The sequence below is a fragment of the Caloenas nicobarica genome, chromosome 3 (assembly GCF_036013445.1).
Source record: "Caloenas nicobarica isolate bCalNic1 chromosome 3, bCalNic1.hap1, whole genome shotgun sequence".
Taxonomy (NCBI): domain Eukaryota; kingdom Metazoa; phylum Chordata; class Aves; order Columbiformes; family Columbidae; genus Caloenas; species Caloenas nicobarica.
In genome coordinates, this window is record NC_088247.1 from 4428527 (window position 1) to 4446659 (window position 18133).

The 18133-nt window shown below is 42.6% G+C and overlaps 1 protein-coding gene across 1 annotated transcript in view; it reads left to right on the forward strand.

Annotated features, from left to right (window-relative positions):
- The window catches only part of PKHD1 (PKHD1 ciliary IPT domain containing fibrocystin/polyductin), a 255893-nt gene that overhangs the window by 54117 nt on the left and 183643 nt on the right, over positions 1-18133 (forward strand). Inside the window, exon 34 of the mRNA XM_065631634.1 lies at positions 2868-3018. Coding sequence (XP_065487706.1) covers positions 2868-3018 — 151 coding nt within the window. The remainder of the gene's footprint in view (positions 1-2867; positions 3019-18133) is intronic.

Genomic DNA, 18133 nt, shown 5'->3' on the forward strand with positions numbered 1-18133 from the left:
TAGCTACAATTCTTCTGCCATAGCTGCCCCATCCTGGTCTCAGCAGGGTGAGCAGAGAGGGAGGTGGATGGAGAAGTTGTGCAGTCCATTTGCTGACTGCTTCCTTATTATTTTTCACTGTGTTTTTGTCCAATTTAATTTTGATTGTCCCAGAGACAGTTTATTATCCCTTCAGGTTATCCCATCAGAGAGAGATTTCTGAATCAAATCAACCAACTTTTTCTTACCTGCTATTTTCCCATTCTTCCAACTTCTTCAAGCTCTTTGTTACTGTCATTAACTTTTCTCCCTATTGTGTTCATGCTTGTCTTGTAGTTAGAAATTAAAACTTGGGCTGCTGAGGAATTTTACAGAGTACTGATGTTTTTTTTTTCTGGTGAATCTATTTCCAAACGGGGTCTTGCTGAGAGGGAGTTAACAGCAAAGAAGATGGTTTGATTTAAGATGAGTTTCCTGATCTAAAAAATCTGTGGAGAAGCAGAGGAAGAAAGAATTTAAAGTCATCCAAATTACCTATTTCAGAGCTTTTTGAAAATATTTTTTTTCAAATTTCAGTTCTGAAAAATATTTAATTTCAAAATATCAATGGAATTTGTAGCAAAGTGTTATAAACTTAAAATGCTCAAACTAGAAAAGAGCTATTTTGGGAACTCCTGAAATAATACACATTGATTGCTGTAGTTAACAATAGTTACTAACAATAGCAATAATAAAAAGATATGGATTTGAGTTCTGTACAAATGTTCAAGACTTAAGACGCTCATCCCAACATGGGGATAAAAGTACCAGAAATCATTCCTGGCTTCACTGCACGTTAAATCTCTCCTTTTTTTTCTTAGTGGTTTTACAGCCGTTTGAATAAAGCTTCTCCTAATCTAATCTCTACTATAGTCTACATGAACACATAATGGCAAATGTATATTCCTTAGATGAAGTGCAAATCTTGTCATCAGCAACACTGGTGTCAAGATACATTCCTGAATTCCCTTTCACCCCTTCTTTTCTGGCATTTTCTTTAAACACTGCAATTTGTTAACAGTTTTTCAGCATAAATGTTTTGGGATGCACTTACTATAGGACAGGGAAGAATTTGATCTCTGCCCACAAGCAAAATTTGTTGACTTTTTGTACAATTTTGTGAACAAACAGTCAGAGGTCCTTGTATTGACTTAAATGCCCGGCAAATTGGGCCCCTGCCCTTCATCTAGCCAACAACAACTCCCTTCTGCCTTTCAAACAGTTGGTTATTTTAAAGATGCCGCTTTTCCTTGTAGCATTAAAAAGAAGTACTATGCAGTCTTGAGAGATTGCCCCGTCCATTCAATTATTGTACAGGACAAGAGCAGTTCTCAAAGCGTTGCTATCAAAAGCAAGAGTAGTTCCCTACGGCTGGCTTTTGATTATTGATACAGCAGAGGGAAAGGTTCATTTAAATATAGAAATAAAAATTCACTGTTTAAAATGTTCAGTGACTTGCAGAAGGCTTTTTTTTTTTTTTTGTCATTGCTAATGTGGCTGCTTCCTTTAACACTTTAACCCTGAAAAAGGACGACAAAACAAATACCCCCTAGATCAGAGCACCTCTTTGTACAGTGAGCTGCCACATCCAGCATGGTTTGAAAACTTCAGGTTCATCAAATCATCCTGACCATCAAGCTCCCGAGAAAGCGCTGAGTATCGCCTTTCCTATTGGGTTGATTTTGGTAGAATTTATGCTCCCAACTTTGGCACTGTAGAAAATCCTGTTAGATGGGGCTATCAGGAACCTGAAGACCTCTGAAAATCCTACTCCTACCCATCTGATCTTCTGTTTTGTGCACTCTGTGCTTTCTTAGTTATTCAGAAAAGTGGTATCATTTCTGAGATGTTTTGCTGTTGCTATAAATTATGTCCTTTCTGCTCCCCTTCCTGAAGTTGCAGGTGTGTATTTGATGGTGGGGTGGGGAAAGAAGGAAGAAGGAGCAATGTCTGGGGAAGGCATGAGAAGTGACATTGGATTCCCCTGACCAGATCTCAAACCTGTAGAAGTAAATTGGGAAGTTTTCCCCTTATTTTGAGGAATGTTGGATCCTATAGCACCCCGCAACGAGATGTTACCAAACTCAGCAGCTGTCAGCAGCAAGACCAAGGAAAAAAATGTTTCTTCCCCACCACCTTTTCTATTACTTCTTCCCCCTATGCAAGTGGAGGCTTTAGAGCAAATGTCTGTTAGTATAACTGGCACATATATCGAATCTGCTTAGTCTGGGCTGTTAAGTAAGTTTAATTAATTTACTAAGTTAATGTTCCAATGCTAGCAACAAAGCATCATTGCAATCAGCTGGGTAGCAGGAATTGGAACCCCTAAATGAGCTCATTTTTTCACAGTTGGAATTAGGGACCAGTTAGCCAGTTGTGTGTTTTTTTCCAATTTCTCCACTTGCCCTAGGGGAGTTGCAAGTTATTCATTCCCTATTGCTAAGTGTGAGTAAGATGGGGAGGGGGAAACACGAACAAACCCTACACTGCGTAGGAGTCCATCTTTGATCCTAACACTGCTGATTCCCTGGCTGTTGTCTGCACTTATCTTTCTGCCTTGGTCCTAGAATGGCATTTGTTACTATTTGTAATAGTTTGGGGAAGCAGAAAGACATCACTGAGAGATATTTACTGCATGTATTTTCATCCTGAGTGTGTGCAGATAAAGGGGGGAAAAAACCAAATAAACAATAAAAGAATGGAAACAAAATTACAGAAATTTGCAAAGTTTGACAAATGGTGGCCAGGAGTTGCCACAAGCTAATGGCTTGCAATGATTAATAAGAGTAAAAATAATTGCATTTCATTAAGATTGATGACACCCCATTTAACCTCCCTTCTCGTTTCAGCCCTAAAGTGGAAAGAGATGAAGTTCTCATCTATAATAGCTCCTGTAACATTACCATGGAAACTGAGGCAGAGATGGAGTGTGAGGGAGCTAATCAGCCAATTACCGCCAAGATTACTGAGATATGGAAAAACTGGGGCCAGAACACTCAGGTATAATCAAATCTTTTTTACAGACTGATTCAAACAGCTTAAAATTAAATTTGTAATATTGTGTACATTTAAAGGGGACAAAAAAAAAAAAAACAATTTAGGCTGAACAGCAGTAATATATAATATTAAATGCTTTCCAAGTTTGAATAGCAGTTCTAATGCAGTGCAGCTGAATTAATGGTTAACTATGTTTAATCATGTATTTTATGAGACGTAAATGAGCTTTACCTTATTTTCTGGGCAACATATAGCTTTTTTAACACTCTCCTTTTTAATATAAATTCAGAGTCTGTTCAAGAAATGTTATTTTCTGTTACTTGAGCAGAAATTTTAGCTATAAGGTAGAGTTTGAGCTCTCTGGCAGGGACTTAGCATTCAGCATTTGTGCAGCTCTGGGGTTTTTTTGCTTTTTGTGTGGTTTTTTTTGTTTGTTTGGTTTTTTGTTCGGGTTTTTTTTTCTCTCCTCTTCAGTATCTGTAGGAAAATGGGAGAGTCTTTCAGTGCTACGTGTGGGTATAGCAAGAAGACATACACAGATTTTATTACAAAAAAACTATGACTCAGAACTAACATCATCGTAAGGCTCTATATCTAAAAATGTTCATCCCAAACCTTAAACATCCTTTTAGAGCCCTTGTGGTGTTGCAGAGTTTTTGGGGGTGTTGAGCTGAATACTGGGTTGTGCCACCTGTGAGAAGAAATTCAGAGGGGCTGGATATTTGGTGAAAGTCAAATACCCCTTTGTCACCGCCTTTTCCTAAACGAGCAGCTCCTGAGAAGTGGTGGAGTCCTACCACATACAAGGAAGAGTTACACGCTCAACGTGATAAAAAACATATGCTATTTTTTTGTTTAGTAAATCAAATTATCACGCAGTCTTCTTAGTATAGTTGAAACTCAGGAAAGTGAAGTTCGTTCGCTCAGCATTGGTGTTAAAGCTACTGTGGTAATTTTAAACGCTGCCATCTGCAATGACATTTCCTTTACTCCACCGCCCCACCCTAGAAGTAGTTGTAGAGTCCTGGTAGAGTAATCTTGGTGTGTTTCTAGCATCAGATTCTAGACCTTTTAATAAGAGTCTCTGAATATTTACCCTGCAGTTCTACTTTATGTGTATGCTACTATTGCAGCTGAGTATCCCAAAATACAGTTGATTTTCTTCATTCTGTTAATGGTGTCCTTGTTCTGTGAAGGAATGTCACGTGTAGGCTTTTACCTACCAGCGTTCATTTGCTAGTCAGCCTTGCTAGTTATGCTGTGAGAAATGTGCCCAGCTAATGAGAAAACAAAGCTAAAACCAATTTCTAGTTGGCAAGTGCAGGAGGCCAGCAAAGGGAAGTGCTTGGGTATGTATCAGATCAAATGGTAACTACTCCCTTCATTCATATTTTCCTTTCCAAACATGATGAGGGTGTCTCTCCCACCCTAAAGACCAGGCTGCGGTTTAGAGGAGCTATTACCTGCTGTCGGCTGTGATCTGAGCAGCTCGGCTGTGTCACGGGTCCTGTAGTCTCAGTAACGAGATGATGACAGGTTGTCTTTTGACTCAAGTGGGAGCAAAAATAGGAAGAAGTAGTGAGGTTTATTCCTGTTATGTTTTTTTCTGCTCAGAGTGGGGAAAATCAAGGAAGTCCTAAGTGTCCTGAATGAACGAATTTGTTCAGGGAGAGCAGGATGAAACCAGCAGTATTTTTAGATCTGGGATTTGCTGCTGCTTAATGAACCCAGTGGGCATTTGGAAGCATTTTATCCCTCTTCCCAAAACTGACCTGGGTGAGCAGAGGTGAATGGGTGGGGAGTTCAGATAAATGGTTTCAATTTTGGTCCCTTTTTCGCTGACAGAATCCTGTTAAGATTTATGACCTGGTGCAGCATATGCATGTTTCACTGTAGAGGTTTAAATCATGTCATGTGAACTGGCCTTACCTTTCCAGTAGAAATAATAGTCCCCAGGTTCAGCACCAAGCAGCGAAATGCATTAATAGCACCACGTGTCTTAGGATAATGGTGCTATTAACAGGCAGCACAACTTGGTGTACAAGTAATGGGGCTGCATCTCTTAATAATAACATTTGGCACTTCTAGTGCACCCTCGTGCTAGCATCTCAAAGCACTTCATAAAAAATGGGACTCATCCATAGCTGTTCTCAGCATAGCTACACTGCTCACTGTTTTGTTTTCTGCTCACTCTTCTGCCAGCTGAATGATGCCCAGGCAGGCTGATAACTCAGCAGTGTCTTAGCACCGCTGGGCTTCATGGGAGAGTTGAAGTAGAGATGATTGGATGATGATGGAGCAAGATTAGTTCCAGGATGGCATTGGAAGTAAAATGAGGTGTCGCAGAAAGGTTGGCAGAGGCTTGTCAAGAGCATGGAATGAATGGGCGTTGGTAAGAAGAAAGAATGTTTGTTGAGAGTAGGAGGTGAATAACCACCCCCCCAAACCAACCAACCAACCAACAAAAAAAAACCAACCCAAAAAAACCACTCTAAAAGTTGGTTCTAGGAACTTGAGTGTAAGGAATACAAGCTTCAGAGTGAAATAAACTTTAGTCTTTATGAGACATCTAGTAGGACCTGTCCATAATTCTTAAAATAATAAGCAAGAGATTAATGTGATTAGTTGGGATTTAGTAGGTTGGAAATGAGGCAAACAGACTGCAAATGTGACAAGGTTTTGCAGCAACCTCCTGTTAGGCGAATGCTGGGCAGAAGGTTCCAGATATGCCTGGGAAGGAGCATGGTGGCTTTATGGGAGAGACTGGGTGACATGGTACTCCCCAGTAGCAGGAAACCAAACTCCAGTGACATGGTGATCTCTTGCAGATCTGTGTTTCTATTATGCTTTTAGCAGCCTGGTTATCAATAGCTCACAGATACATCCTGGTGACATTGAAGAGGAATCTGTGCATAAGAGACATGTCCACCAGCTTCACCTACTTGCTTTCCCCAGCAGGAGCCTTGCACTGGAAATAGTCAATTTTTCTCTTGCCTCATATTGCAGAACAGTATCTAGACAGTGAATTCACCCTGGATCTTTGTGTCAGCGTTATTAAGAATTGCATTAAATAGCTATTGTAACTCATCTAGTAATCAGACCTTAGCTGTGCTAGTTGGGTTTTGAATAAAAACATGTTGCCAGACCCGTTCCTCCATTTCTCTGCTCACGTCCAGAATGTATTTTATATATTTCCATGGTCTTCTCTCACCATCTGTTTGAATTGCAAGTGAATGCGTAAAGCAGGGACACCAAAATTATCTGATGAGATGAACAAACAACAGAAGCACACTGTCTCAGTGAGTTAATGAGGTGGTTGTCCTTTGAACTTCTTTTATTCTCTTAGATGTACAAAAACTCGTACTAGAAGTACTAGAAGTACTAGAAGATTGTTGTACCTCGATACAAACTCCTCACTGGTGCATTTTTTCCTCCCATTTCTTTAACTCTTTTTATCCCCCGATAAAAACATGTAAAGATCTATTTTAATGAAAATTAAGAGCTTAACTGTAGACACCTTAATTTTCGTCTGATCTGCACAAGGATAGCTAACCTTAATTCTGCAAAGAGGTCTTTTTACCTCGGATTTCAACATAACTTTGCTTGAAAAATGGGCTTTAGCTTTCATAAAAAATTATAGAGTTTTGGGTTTTTTTTTAAATGTTGGTTGTCCTATTCATGTTATGCATGCTGCTCCCTTGAGTCAGCCACTTGAATTTATGGTCCAGGTTGAATCCTTTTGAAAACTTTTGGGCAGGAACCTCAGCCAGGGAAAACAGCTGTATTTTCTGGGAGGTGATGTAATATCCATCACTTAAGTGTTGTCCTTTCAAATCTGGTCTCAGAGCTGTTGCTTACGTGGTTACAATCTGAGCTGGGCTCAGCTCTGAATCTAGAGGATCACCAAAATTTTGAGGAGTTTCAAGTTGCTGACTGGAGGTCTGAGAATTGCATGGCAGACTTCATGAAATTTGAGTCCATCAACTTGGCTTTTTCCAGGGGTCTGGTCTGATCACCCCCAGAGAATAGCTTCTGCATACTTCTTTAGAAACTGATTTAGGCCCTTACCTCAATGTATGTCTAAAGTATTTTACCCCATATGACTTAATGAAGTCACACAAAGTAAGAAGCAGGCCTCTGGCCCACTGTTGCATTCAGCATCATTAGTGTTTGTAACTTGCTCCATTATTATCTATGGAAGAGTTGCAGAATTATTTTTATATCAGTATATAATACAATTTAGCCTACCGAAAGGAGAGGAGGGAAAAAAAAAAAAAGGAAAAAAAAATCTAGCACTGATTGTATATCCCACAGGACTTAATTAGTTCACAGTTTCATGATACACTGGATAATGGGAAGATACGAATTAAATAATAAAAGGGAAAAGAAAAGTTCTAATGCTCACTCAGTACCTGTCCACTTCCACCTTGGCTGCATAATGAGATGTCAGCTACCGTGACACTGATGAGACATGCAAAACACACTGATAACACACGTAAAGGATGCTCATGGGAAGATTTGACCAGGCTCCGATGTCTCCGAACCCATTATGCTTAGTGAGCCTTCAGGTTATTATTCCGGATCACTGGACCAGACCTAATCATCATGCAAGCATGCTGTTTGAGCAGCGTTTCCCTGCTCCCATGTCCCCCCTCCTCTGGCCCAGATGGGTAATATAATGTTTGTCGGAGGGCAGATGCCACGTATATTAAGTCAGTCGCAGGGAAGCTGAACTGGTATACTAGTGAATTCTCTACAACCCAACCCTCGAGGGGTCTCTATTAAGAAACAGGAGGCTAATAAAAAATAACTTGCTAGATAAAAATGCCATCCTGGATTATGGCTTTGCCTGGGTCTGCTGTGCTGCTTTTAGTTTGTTTTTAAACAGGGCATTAGGGGAAGGTCTTGAGGTTTAAGAAGTTGCTTAGAGTATTGAGGATCTGTGAATTCTTACCAAGGTGATTGATACCGGGATAACTGTTCTCTTCTCAGCCAAAAAAAAAAAAAACAAAAAAAAAAAGGAAAAAAACCCCCACAAAGGCTGTGTCTGAGTTGTGCACAGTCACCCAAGAGACCCTTGCTGTTCAACTACCACTTAATGCAATTGGGACTAGCTCTCCAAATCCATTGGATTCCTCTGCAGATCTTAGAGTCACTTTTTTTTTTTTTTTCCTTCCCCTATTTTCCCCATTTGCTATCTCTCTGGATACTGCAGTATTTGGAGGTGGGGAAGGAGATGAGATAATTTAGCCTGTTGGAGATATTTGGTACTTTATATAGGTGACAAATCCTAGACAGCTTTCTGGAGGGAATAAAAGGCTCTCTGGAAGCACAGAGCACTCTGGATGTAAAGGGCTTTTACTTTATTTTTCACAGCAAGACTGATGTCGAATCTCTCGACCATGGTGTCCATCTATGAGGGTTACAGGTGATGGGAGATGACTCTCCTCTGCAGGGACAGAAGGTTCTTTGTGCTCCATGTGGTAGATGTGTGATGCTCTTTCCCTCTCATTTTAGTGCCATCCTCCCACTGCGTGGATGTTTGATGGGTGCATTTTTGAGGGTGAAGAACTAATAGTTGGTTGCCCTTGCCTGTAGACATCTGTGGGCTTCCAGATGGTGGTCAGATACTTTTATAAGTATCTTCCATTTGTGGGGGTTTTTTTATTATTATTTTTTTTTTAATCCAGTAACTTAAATAAAGCACCAGTGCCTAAGGGTGAAGGTGGGGTATTGTCTTTCAGACTTTTTTCCCTTTGCTTTCTGAGATTGGTACACTATCATTCCTACACTCTGTCCCTTTGGTGTCCTTTGTATGTCTACATCCACCTGCCCTCCTCCAATACTGTCTTTTTTTTTTTTTCCTGGAGCAGCAAAAGCTGCCAAAAAGGACAAATGATCCTCTCTCTGCTTTCTCCAGCGCTCCCCTTTCCTGTAATATCTGTGAGGAAAACCACTACAGCAATTTGAGACCAGGTAAGCAGGGTATGGATGAAATGTGCTGCCTGCGAATTTGGACACGTTTCCTCCTCGTCATCCTTACCTTGGCACAGAAAAGTTTACAGGGGAAGAGACAAAGCAGATTCCAGCTTGATATGTAGTTTTCTTGTAGCTCCTCTCCTCTCTTCTCGAGGAAGAATTATAATAAAAAATGAAACTTGGTTCCTGTGCATCCCTTTAGATACTGTAAAACTACAGATCCCTTTATTTGGAAATAGTTATCACATCTGGCAGAGGCTGTGGAATATTTACTTTGACTACAGCTTATTAGGGAGCATCCTGATAGCACCTGACATTATGGTGTCTTGGGCTTTGAGTAGGGCTTCAGCAGTGCAAAGAGCCCAAAATAACCATGTTACACGGGACAGAACGGCAGGAGTAGGACTAGATTAAATGATTCTAAAATACTGCGTGTAGTTTTAACAAATACACACTTTTAACAGCCCAGCAAGCCCACCCTTCCAACTCCATGTTCCCTATTTCATAACCTACTGTCTTGCCCACAGTGTTATTTTCAGAAGGGGGTAGGGAGCACAACAAAACCAACCAAGATTTTGAAGCCTGACAGAAAGGAAGTGGAGGAGTCCATAATAATCTAATAAAAATAAAAGCACAAAGCCAGTCTTGGTGTGTGGATGCTATCAGAGCAGAGAGAGGTACCATCTGCAAGGTTGTTAAGATGTAGAGAACCAAGATGGCCTCGCCAGTAACCACAGGCAATGTGAAGAGATAAATGGTTGACCCGAGCCCGTGTCAGGCTAGGATTGATGCCACTATCAGCCCTAGTGCCTTTGCAATGATTTTTTAAAAAATCTCTGATAGAGTGTGTTATCTAGTTACTGGCACGAGGGCAATGGCCTGGAGGCAGAGAGGAGGAGGGGGAGGAAGAAGGAGAGGAGGAGAGAGAGAAAGAAAAAAAGGTCATTCCAGGAGGACAATCTCTGTTGGACTAAATGAGAATATAAGGGCCTTGCTCTGAAAGGGGGAGGTAAATAAATAAATAATAATAAAAAGTGGCTGCTAGGTGTGTGAGAAAAGGATAAGCAAAATTGCTTCTCTTTCTCTGTTTTCCTTTTTTTTTTTTTTTTCCTTTTGTTTAATGGGATCAGCCTTGGGCTGTAATGGGAAATTTAGGAGATGTGCTTGTGCTGTGCTTTTTTTCCTCTTACTTTAACTTTTTCCATCTTGATTTGAGGTTTAACTCTTTCCTCTCCTACTGTCAGATCAAAAAATCAAGGGCTGAACTATAGCTTTCTTTTTTTCCCCCCATTTTGAACAGCTCTTTTCTTTTTTTTTTTTTTTTTTTTTTTTTTTTCCCAATTGCATCAGGTTTCTAGTGTGTCTCAGGAGATTGCTTCCTAAATTGTACGTACCTTTTCAGGGAGCCCTCTTTTCCCCATCACTCATACTGCTGCATTAAGAGCTCGTTGGAAGTTTCCTCCAGGATGGGAATCTGCTATGCCCAGGATGGGATGCTTTTATCCCCATGATGGGATGCTGCTAGGTCCTGGGTGGGATGCTGTTACCCCCAGGATGGGATGCCTGTCCCCTGCAACCTACAACACATCAAAGCCATTCCACTTGCATTTAAACACACCGGTGTGAAATCAGAACTGAGCACAGTTCAGTTTAATAAGAACTGCTTTCTTTCTCCCTCTCCATTTATTCCTGCTCCCCATCCTTAAGAGAAACACAAATTCAGAGAGAAAAGTGTCATTTTGAAGAGGCTTCTCCAGGGAACAGAAAGCAAATCTTTCCATTCCCTCACAAAGAGAAGGCTTGAATTAAGGTCAGGAGGGTGTGGGGAAGACTTTCCTGGGGGACCATGGGCACATTTTCTCTCTACTTGCTCCCAGGCTCTTGCACAGAGTCTTGCTGCCACTTTCCTATTTAATTATGACAGAGACTCTAATTGACTCCTTTGGTGTTTAGGCAGTTTTGGAAGGGAAAGGATTCTCTGCAGTTGAAAGCATGGCTCTTGTTCTCTGTCTGCGGGACTCTTGTTGATTTGGGGGAAGGGGACGGGGGTGTTTGATGGCTGGGTTCATGCTGGGGTGCATGGCATTGGGCTCTGGGTGAAGTCAGAGGGAAGCTTTCTCCGTCTCCCCATCTTAAATTCAATGGGAAAAGACTCCTTGAAGACACACATAGGCTAGACTTGTTCTACATTGGAGCATAGCTTAACATAGAAGAGGGTCTTGCCCATCCTTAGATGTGGTAGGGGCCGAAGATGCTTTCAGACAGCTCCTTGCATCACTAACATAGAACTCTGTGTCACCATCTGACTTTGTGTCCTCTCTCTAATCCCAAACAGAGCAATACTGTGGACTCGATGCTCCACGCAGGGGTTTTCTGTGGAGCAGAGGCATTGGCTGACACACAACCACTTCCCAAATATTTCTGGGGCCTGGTTCAGCACCTAGCAAGGGCTGGGCATGTGGTTGCCCTTCTTAGAAAGCTGAGAGATTTTGGTAAAGTAGACTTGATCAGAATGGGCCCACTGGAGAGTCCCTTTGTGTGGCTGAATCACAGATGGAGATACTATCTTCAAGTTGTTCAAGTACCACCAAAAGCATGTGTCCAAGACTGAGAACTGGGTTTGACCATAGCATTGGACACAGAACCGGGTCTGAAGCACTGAAATGCCAGGTCTCGGTGTGAAGTGTGTTTCCCTTGAGACTGAAGCTGTAATCAGAGTCATTTTATTTTTATGTTTTCTTAGTATTTCATTTTAGACACCTAAATCTACATTGACGTCCCAAGTGACACACAAATTCCCAGTTATGAACTCAACTTAAACCATCCTCTTGATGCCCCGCTTCCCTCATCCAAATAAAAATTTATTTTATTTGATCTTACAAAATGCTGAGACTACACGTGAGTGTTGGTGTGTGTCAGGTGTCGTGGAGGCTTCATATTGATGCAATTCACTCCTAATTATTGGTGGTTTATTCACAGGCATCTATGCAGGAGTAAAACTTGCTGCATATATACAAAGACATTGGGTTCTCTGGGACATTCAGTCATTTGGATAAGCACTGACAGGATATGGGCCAATAACTCAGGTGTGCAGTTATGAGCCATGAGTTGCAGAAGAGGAAGTTCTCCTTCTCTTTGTGTCTCTACAATATTTTCTACTAGGTTGTAGACTATATCTGAATACATTGTAATGCCTTTGTCATTTATGGAATTTGGTGTAATGTGGGTGCTGGATTACACCATTTCTACAGGAATGTAGCTCTAAAGACCTGAGTTTGGTACCCAGCCAGGCCTTGAGCTGTGAGTAGAATCAGGCTTCCCATTCAATCCACAAGAAATGGGAAGAAGCCTTGGATAGAGCACCTGTGTGGGGGACAGAGTTGGGTTTTACTTCATTTAGAAAAAAAGTGGGTAAATCCTTAGGACAGCAGAACCATGAAAAGTTTGGTCTGGTAGTAAACTATTGATAGTGATGGACAGATAATTGTCTTGTATCATGGTTTCTTCTGTGTGCAGAGTTTAAGAAGTAGAGTAAGGATGAATAGCGTTTGTCATGTTGTTTTATTTTATTTTTTTTTTTAAAGTTTGATTTTTTTTCCTGGTTTTGTTACTGTTGGTGTTATCACAAGGTTTTTCATAGACTAAACAGTGTGAAGCAGGTGTACAGCTAGAGAACAAATGAATTGCCATGCTATTTCAGTGCAGAGAGTGTTTATTAAAAACTTGAAAAGAATGATTTTTGCAACAGCAGGAAAGCCCAGCATGTTCGATCTCTGTGCCACAACTACTTTACTAGAGCCTTCCTTCTGTCTTTAAGGAAAGGGTTAATTTTATGTGATTGCTAGTAAAAACAAGGTCTTTTCGTGATAATTCTGTAATAACTGGGTGATAGACTGACTTGCTAAAGGCTGGATACCTTCACCCAATTCATGGCTTCATAAGTGGAAGCCCCTCGTTTCCAATCTGTCCTTTTGAATAGCTGCAGAGCAAATCATAAGGCTACCTCATAAAGACTAGCAAATAATTACAATGGCGATGGGGAGGAGGGAAGTGGACCAAGAGCTCTGTGGTCCCCATGAAGAAAAGCAGACGTCCCAGGGCAGGGAAGCATCAGGTGAAGTGGACGTTATAAACATTTTCCCGTGAATGCTGCGTCTTCTCAATAAAGTGGCAGTTTAGCCTGTCTATGGCTTTAACAAAATATTGCCAGTTAACTTCATGGGTGGTGCAGGGCTGGGAGCTGTTAGCTCATATTCAGTTAAATTTCAAGTGTCAGAGCTCATTACCGGTGATTTTAGCCAAAGACAGTTTGCGAGGAGCTCAGTAAATTTGACTTCCTCAAATGAAATTGAGGAAAGAGATTGCTGTTTTGCTTATTGGTTTATTTTCCTGCTTTCACACATCTTCTTTGGGTCTGTGATGCTGATCAAGGGTCAGGCTCAGCTTCACCCACTTAGGGATTATGGTTCTCCCCTTTTCACACACATTCTCTCATTCTTTCACTTTCTAATTCTCATTTCTTTTCCTTTATTTCCTCCTGCCTTAGCCTGTGTTTGGTGAGAGGAAGATGCAGTTTTTACTTTAATCATTGAGAAGAGTTTTTTCCTGAGCTTACCAGCAACCCAATGTGGGCATGCACAGCAAGTCGGCATGACTTTAGATGTTCGACCAAACTCTGCAAAGCTGGGTAAAGAGGTATGAAACAACCCTATAGAATCACAGAATAGTTTGAGTTGGAAGAGACCTTCAAAGCTCCCCCAGTGCCACCCCTGCCATGAGCAGGGACATCTGCACCAGCTCAGGTTGCTCAGAGCCCCGTCCAGCCTGGCCTGGGATGTCTCCAGGGATGGTTCATCCACCACCTCTCTGGCCAACCTGGAACAGGCTCTCACCACCCTCAGTGGAAAAAATTTTCTCCTCATTTCTGGCCTGAATCTCCCCTCTTTTAGTTTAAAACCATCACCCCTTGTCCTATCACAACAGGCCCTGCTCAAAAGTCTGTCCCCATCTTTCTAACTGGCCCCTTTTAAGTCTGGAAAGGCCGCCCTAAGGTCTCCCCAGAGCTTCTCTTCTCCAGCTGAACCCCCCAGCTCTCTCAGCCTGTCCTCCCAGCAGAGCTGTTCCAGCCTCGGATCATTTCTGGGGCTCCTCTGGCCCCTCTCCAGCAGGTCCATGTGTGTCCTGTGCTGAGGACCCAGAGCTGGACCAGCACTGCAGGGGGGTCTCACCAGAGCGGGGCAGAGGGGCAGAATCACCAACCTCAACCTGCTGCCCACGCTCCTTGTGATGCAGCACAAGATGCAATTGGCCTTCTGGACTGCAAGCACATGTTGCCATATTAATTGTATTCTGTAGTAGTCGTAGGGATGACTCACCCAAGATCTGTCTTGTTTGCTGTTCCTAGGATTTAGCTCCTTGTTGTCTTGAACCCTTTTGTGTCAAATGAATCCGTGCATAAGTAGTCTCTGGGCAGTTGGTGTTGCTCTGCAATACCTTTTTGGGAGCCCTACTGGGGTCAGCATAGGAGTCTGTCAGGGAATGGAACCACCTGAGGTAAAAAGTGATGTCAAAGCTGAGAAAGCTCAGGCAGCACCACAGAAACAGATTCTCCATGCACGAAGGACTGTAGTCACTGATCACCACCATCACCCCAAAACAGTGTTCATATTTAGCCCTGAGAGAGGCGCTTACTGAATTACCAGGTACCTAAGGGACTTGAAGACAGATACCATGGGGTAAAAGTTTTGGATAAGTTTTTCCAGGTGGTGATAGATAACAGTGGATAAGGCTTTTTGGGTTTGGACTGAGGCACTTTGATCTCCTGTACGTACATCCTCATTTGAGTATGTACCTTAGTATCGTGCCTCTCTCTCCCTGAAATCAAATCTTCCTTTAGAAAATGCTACTAGGCACCCATCTGCATCCTTAAGCGCTTGAATACATTTAGATATTGGGGTAAGGATATGCCAGCAAGTGTCCTTGGGAAAAGGATCTTGGATCTTATGTCCTGTCAAACAATTAACAGACAGATAAATGTGTGTGTGGGAGGGCAGATAGTGAAAGACGTAGAGTGTACATAATTTCAGGGGATCTGAATTCCCAACAAAGATGAGCTGTTAGAGCCCTGCAAGACAGAGGGATAGCTTTATAACTCAAACAGCAGCAGTTTGTGCCGTCAGCTCAAAGGCCTCTCAGTTCAGAGCGCAGCATGTTGGTCGAGAAGTTCTCTCTCACGCTAGTCTCTCATCTTGTTGTCTGAAGTTTTGGGCTAAAATCTCTTGAAATGACAAGAGTGGTTACTGTCCCATAACGTGTGTGATGCTGCTCCTCAGCGGAGGCGTAACTGTTCATGGCATAACCGTTCCGTGCGAAGTATATTAAATTAACTTCAGCTGCCTTCTGGCTCATGTTGTGGTGCTGTCTGCACCCCTGCCGAAATTGCCTATCGTGTGCCACTGTGAGCTCAAACTACTGAAAAAAAAAATAGGTGGAAGCACTGTTCCATTGAGACTCAGTTATAATTTTAGCTATATAAAATGAATGTATTAAAGTGGACATATCTGCTGTAGACATGTCCTCATTTGGAAGGCGTCTTGCATCAGGAAGGTTCTCCTATGTTTGTGCAGCTCCTTGCACAGTAGGATTTGAAGATTTATCTGGATTTATTGCAATGAAAGGGGTGTTTGCAGTTTTCTAAACACCACTTAATGCTCAGATTCCCATTAGGACATGGCAAATTCAGCTCAAAGTGACAGTGCAAAGGGAGCTTTTGCTAAGGTGTGACATCTTAGCCATCGTAACCCACTGTTACCCTATTGCTTATGTGACCTTTTCCGTAAGAGTCCCATCTTCACCTTTTTACCTTTCTGGCAGATAAGTGTTTTCGATGATGACAATAAAGATACTGCAAAGCACTTTTATTCTTGGTTGCCCCATCTGGGCTGTGCGTTTGATCCGAATGGCCGGTGTTCCAGTCAGATTGCACTATCAGATGGAGCTGGCTCTATTTCCTGCATTATTCTTCCTGGCTGTACCACATTATGCAATTATGTTTGCATTTAAACCTGAGCACTTACCTGTAATGATGCTGTAGTTCAGTACATGATACATTACAGCAGTAGATAATGCATACAGATAGGCTAAGAAAGCATGTTGTTGATGTGCTAAAACTAAACAGGACATTGCATTTGAAAGGGGACTCTGAAAGCTCGCAGATTAGGCTGAGCCATTTAAAAAGCTTGCATTACTGAAATAACAGTTGTGCAGGGTGGAACCCTCCCAGTGCTGGGCAGGTACAGGATTGAAAGGGCAGCGCAGGCTTCAGTCTCCATCACAGAGGTCTGGAACAAGCACTGCGGGGTGCTGCCATCCACTTAGAATCATGGAATGGTTTGGGTTGAAGGGACCTTCAAACCCATCTAGTCCAACCTCTGCCATGAGCAGGGACATCTGCACCAGCTCAGGTTGCTCAGAGCCCTGTCCAGCCTGGCCTGGGATGTCTCCAGGGATGGGGCATCCACCACCTCTCTGGCCAACCTGGGACAGGCTCTCACCACCCTCAGTGGAAAAAATTTTCTTCATTATATCTAATTGAAATCTCCTCTCTTTTAGTTTAAAACCGTTATCTATTCTATCACTACAAGCCTTTGTAAAAAGTCCTTCTCCAGCTTTGTTATAGGCCCATTTTAAGTATGGAAAGGCCATAATAAGGTCTCCCTGGAGCCTTCTCTTCTGCACGCTGAACAGCTCAACTCTCTCAGCCTGTCCTCCCAGCAGAGCTGTTCCAGCCTCGGATCATTTCTGGGGCTCCTCTGGCCCCTCTCCAGCAGGTCCATGTGTGTCCTGTGCTGAGGACCCAGAGCTGGACCAGCACTGCAGGGGGGTCTCACCAGAGCGGAGCAGAGGGGCAGGATCACCAACCTCAACCTGCTGCCCACGCTCCTTGTGATGCAGCCCAAGATAAGATTGGCTTCTGGGCTGCAAGCGCACGTTGCTGGCTCATGTCCAGTCTTTCATCCCCCAGCACCCCTAAGTCCTCTCTGTAAGGCTGCTCTCCATCCCTTCATCCCTCAACACATGTTGATACCAGGGTTTGCCCCAACCCAGGTGCAGGACCTTGCACTTCTTCAGGATGAGGATGATCTCAGCGGCTGCTGGGAGCCCCAGAACCTGCACCCCTACAGCACAATGTGAGGGGCAATGGTGCAGCTTAGAGAAACGACTGTGCGTCCGCTCCTGGCTGAGCTCCTTACACCTGCATTACACCTGCGTTACACCTGCCCTTATCCCTGCAATGCAGACGTGGCCTTGGGGGACAGATTCTGCCCAGCTGATTTGCACACCCACACTGTTCTGAATACACCCTACTGTGCTGTTTCGGTGAAGTTACCTGGGTTGGTTTAGGTGGTGCTCAGTAGCTGGATGGCAGACAAGTGCTGAGGGTGATGGTTATTAAAGTGTGTCAAGCCAGTTAATCTCTAACCTCCTTCAGAACTTCACTTCTGACAGAAAAAGTGAAGACTTCAGTAGCTGCCTCTATGCAGACCACCGCACTGGAGCAAGGGTGCAGATTTCAGAAAGTAATAATATTCAATGCTGTTGGCCCATGTCAGATCCAAGCCTGGAAGACAGAAAAGCTGTAAAGCTGTAAAACCCCCCAAAAAATTTCTTTGTGACCCTTCCATCTCAAATGTGGAATTTACTTTAAAAATGCATTTTAAACAGGTGAAAATGATCAGGGAAAATGTTTTGAAGAAGTTGCTGCAGTCATTAAGCAGAAACTAAACACGGTGATGTCAGCCACAAATTTTTCTTGCAGCATAATGGAGCAATGCCCTCCTGCTACACAGGTATCAGCAAGCACATCTGTTTTCCCTTCAACAAAACAGAGATGGAAACCTATAGTTTTCTTAGCAGGTTGCTCCTTCCATCATGTTCTGGGGGTCTGTGGATGGAAGGAGCTATGGCTGTGTGAGTGTCATCCTATTTGAGAAAGAGGACATACAGATGACAACAGTAGCAGTAACAAAGCCTCTTACCTTCAGCTGGGTGCTGCTTAAAATGTTCTTAGTGGTAAAAAATGTTTCAGTGGAGCAACACTGTGATGATAATGAAGTATTTTTCAAGATATGCCTGAATT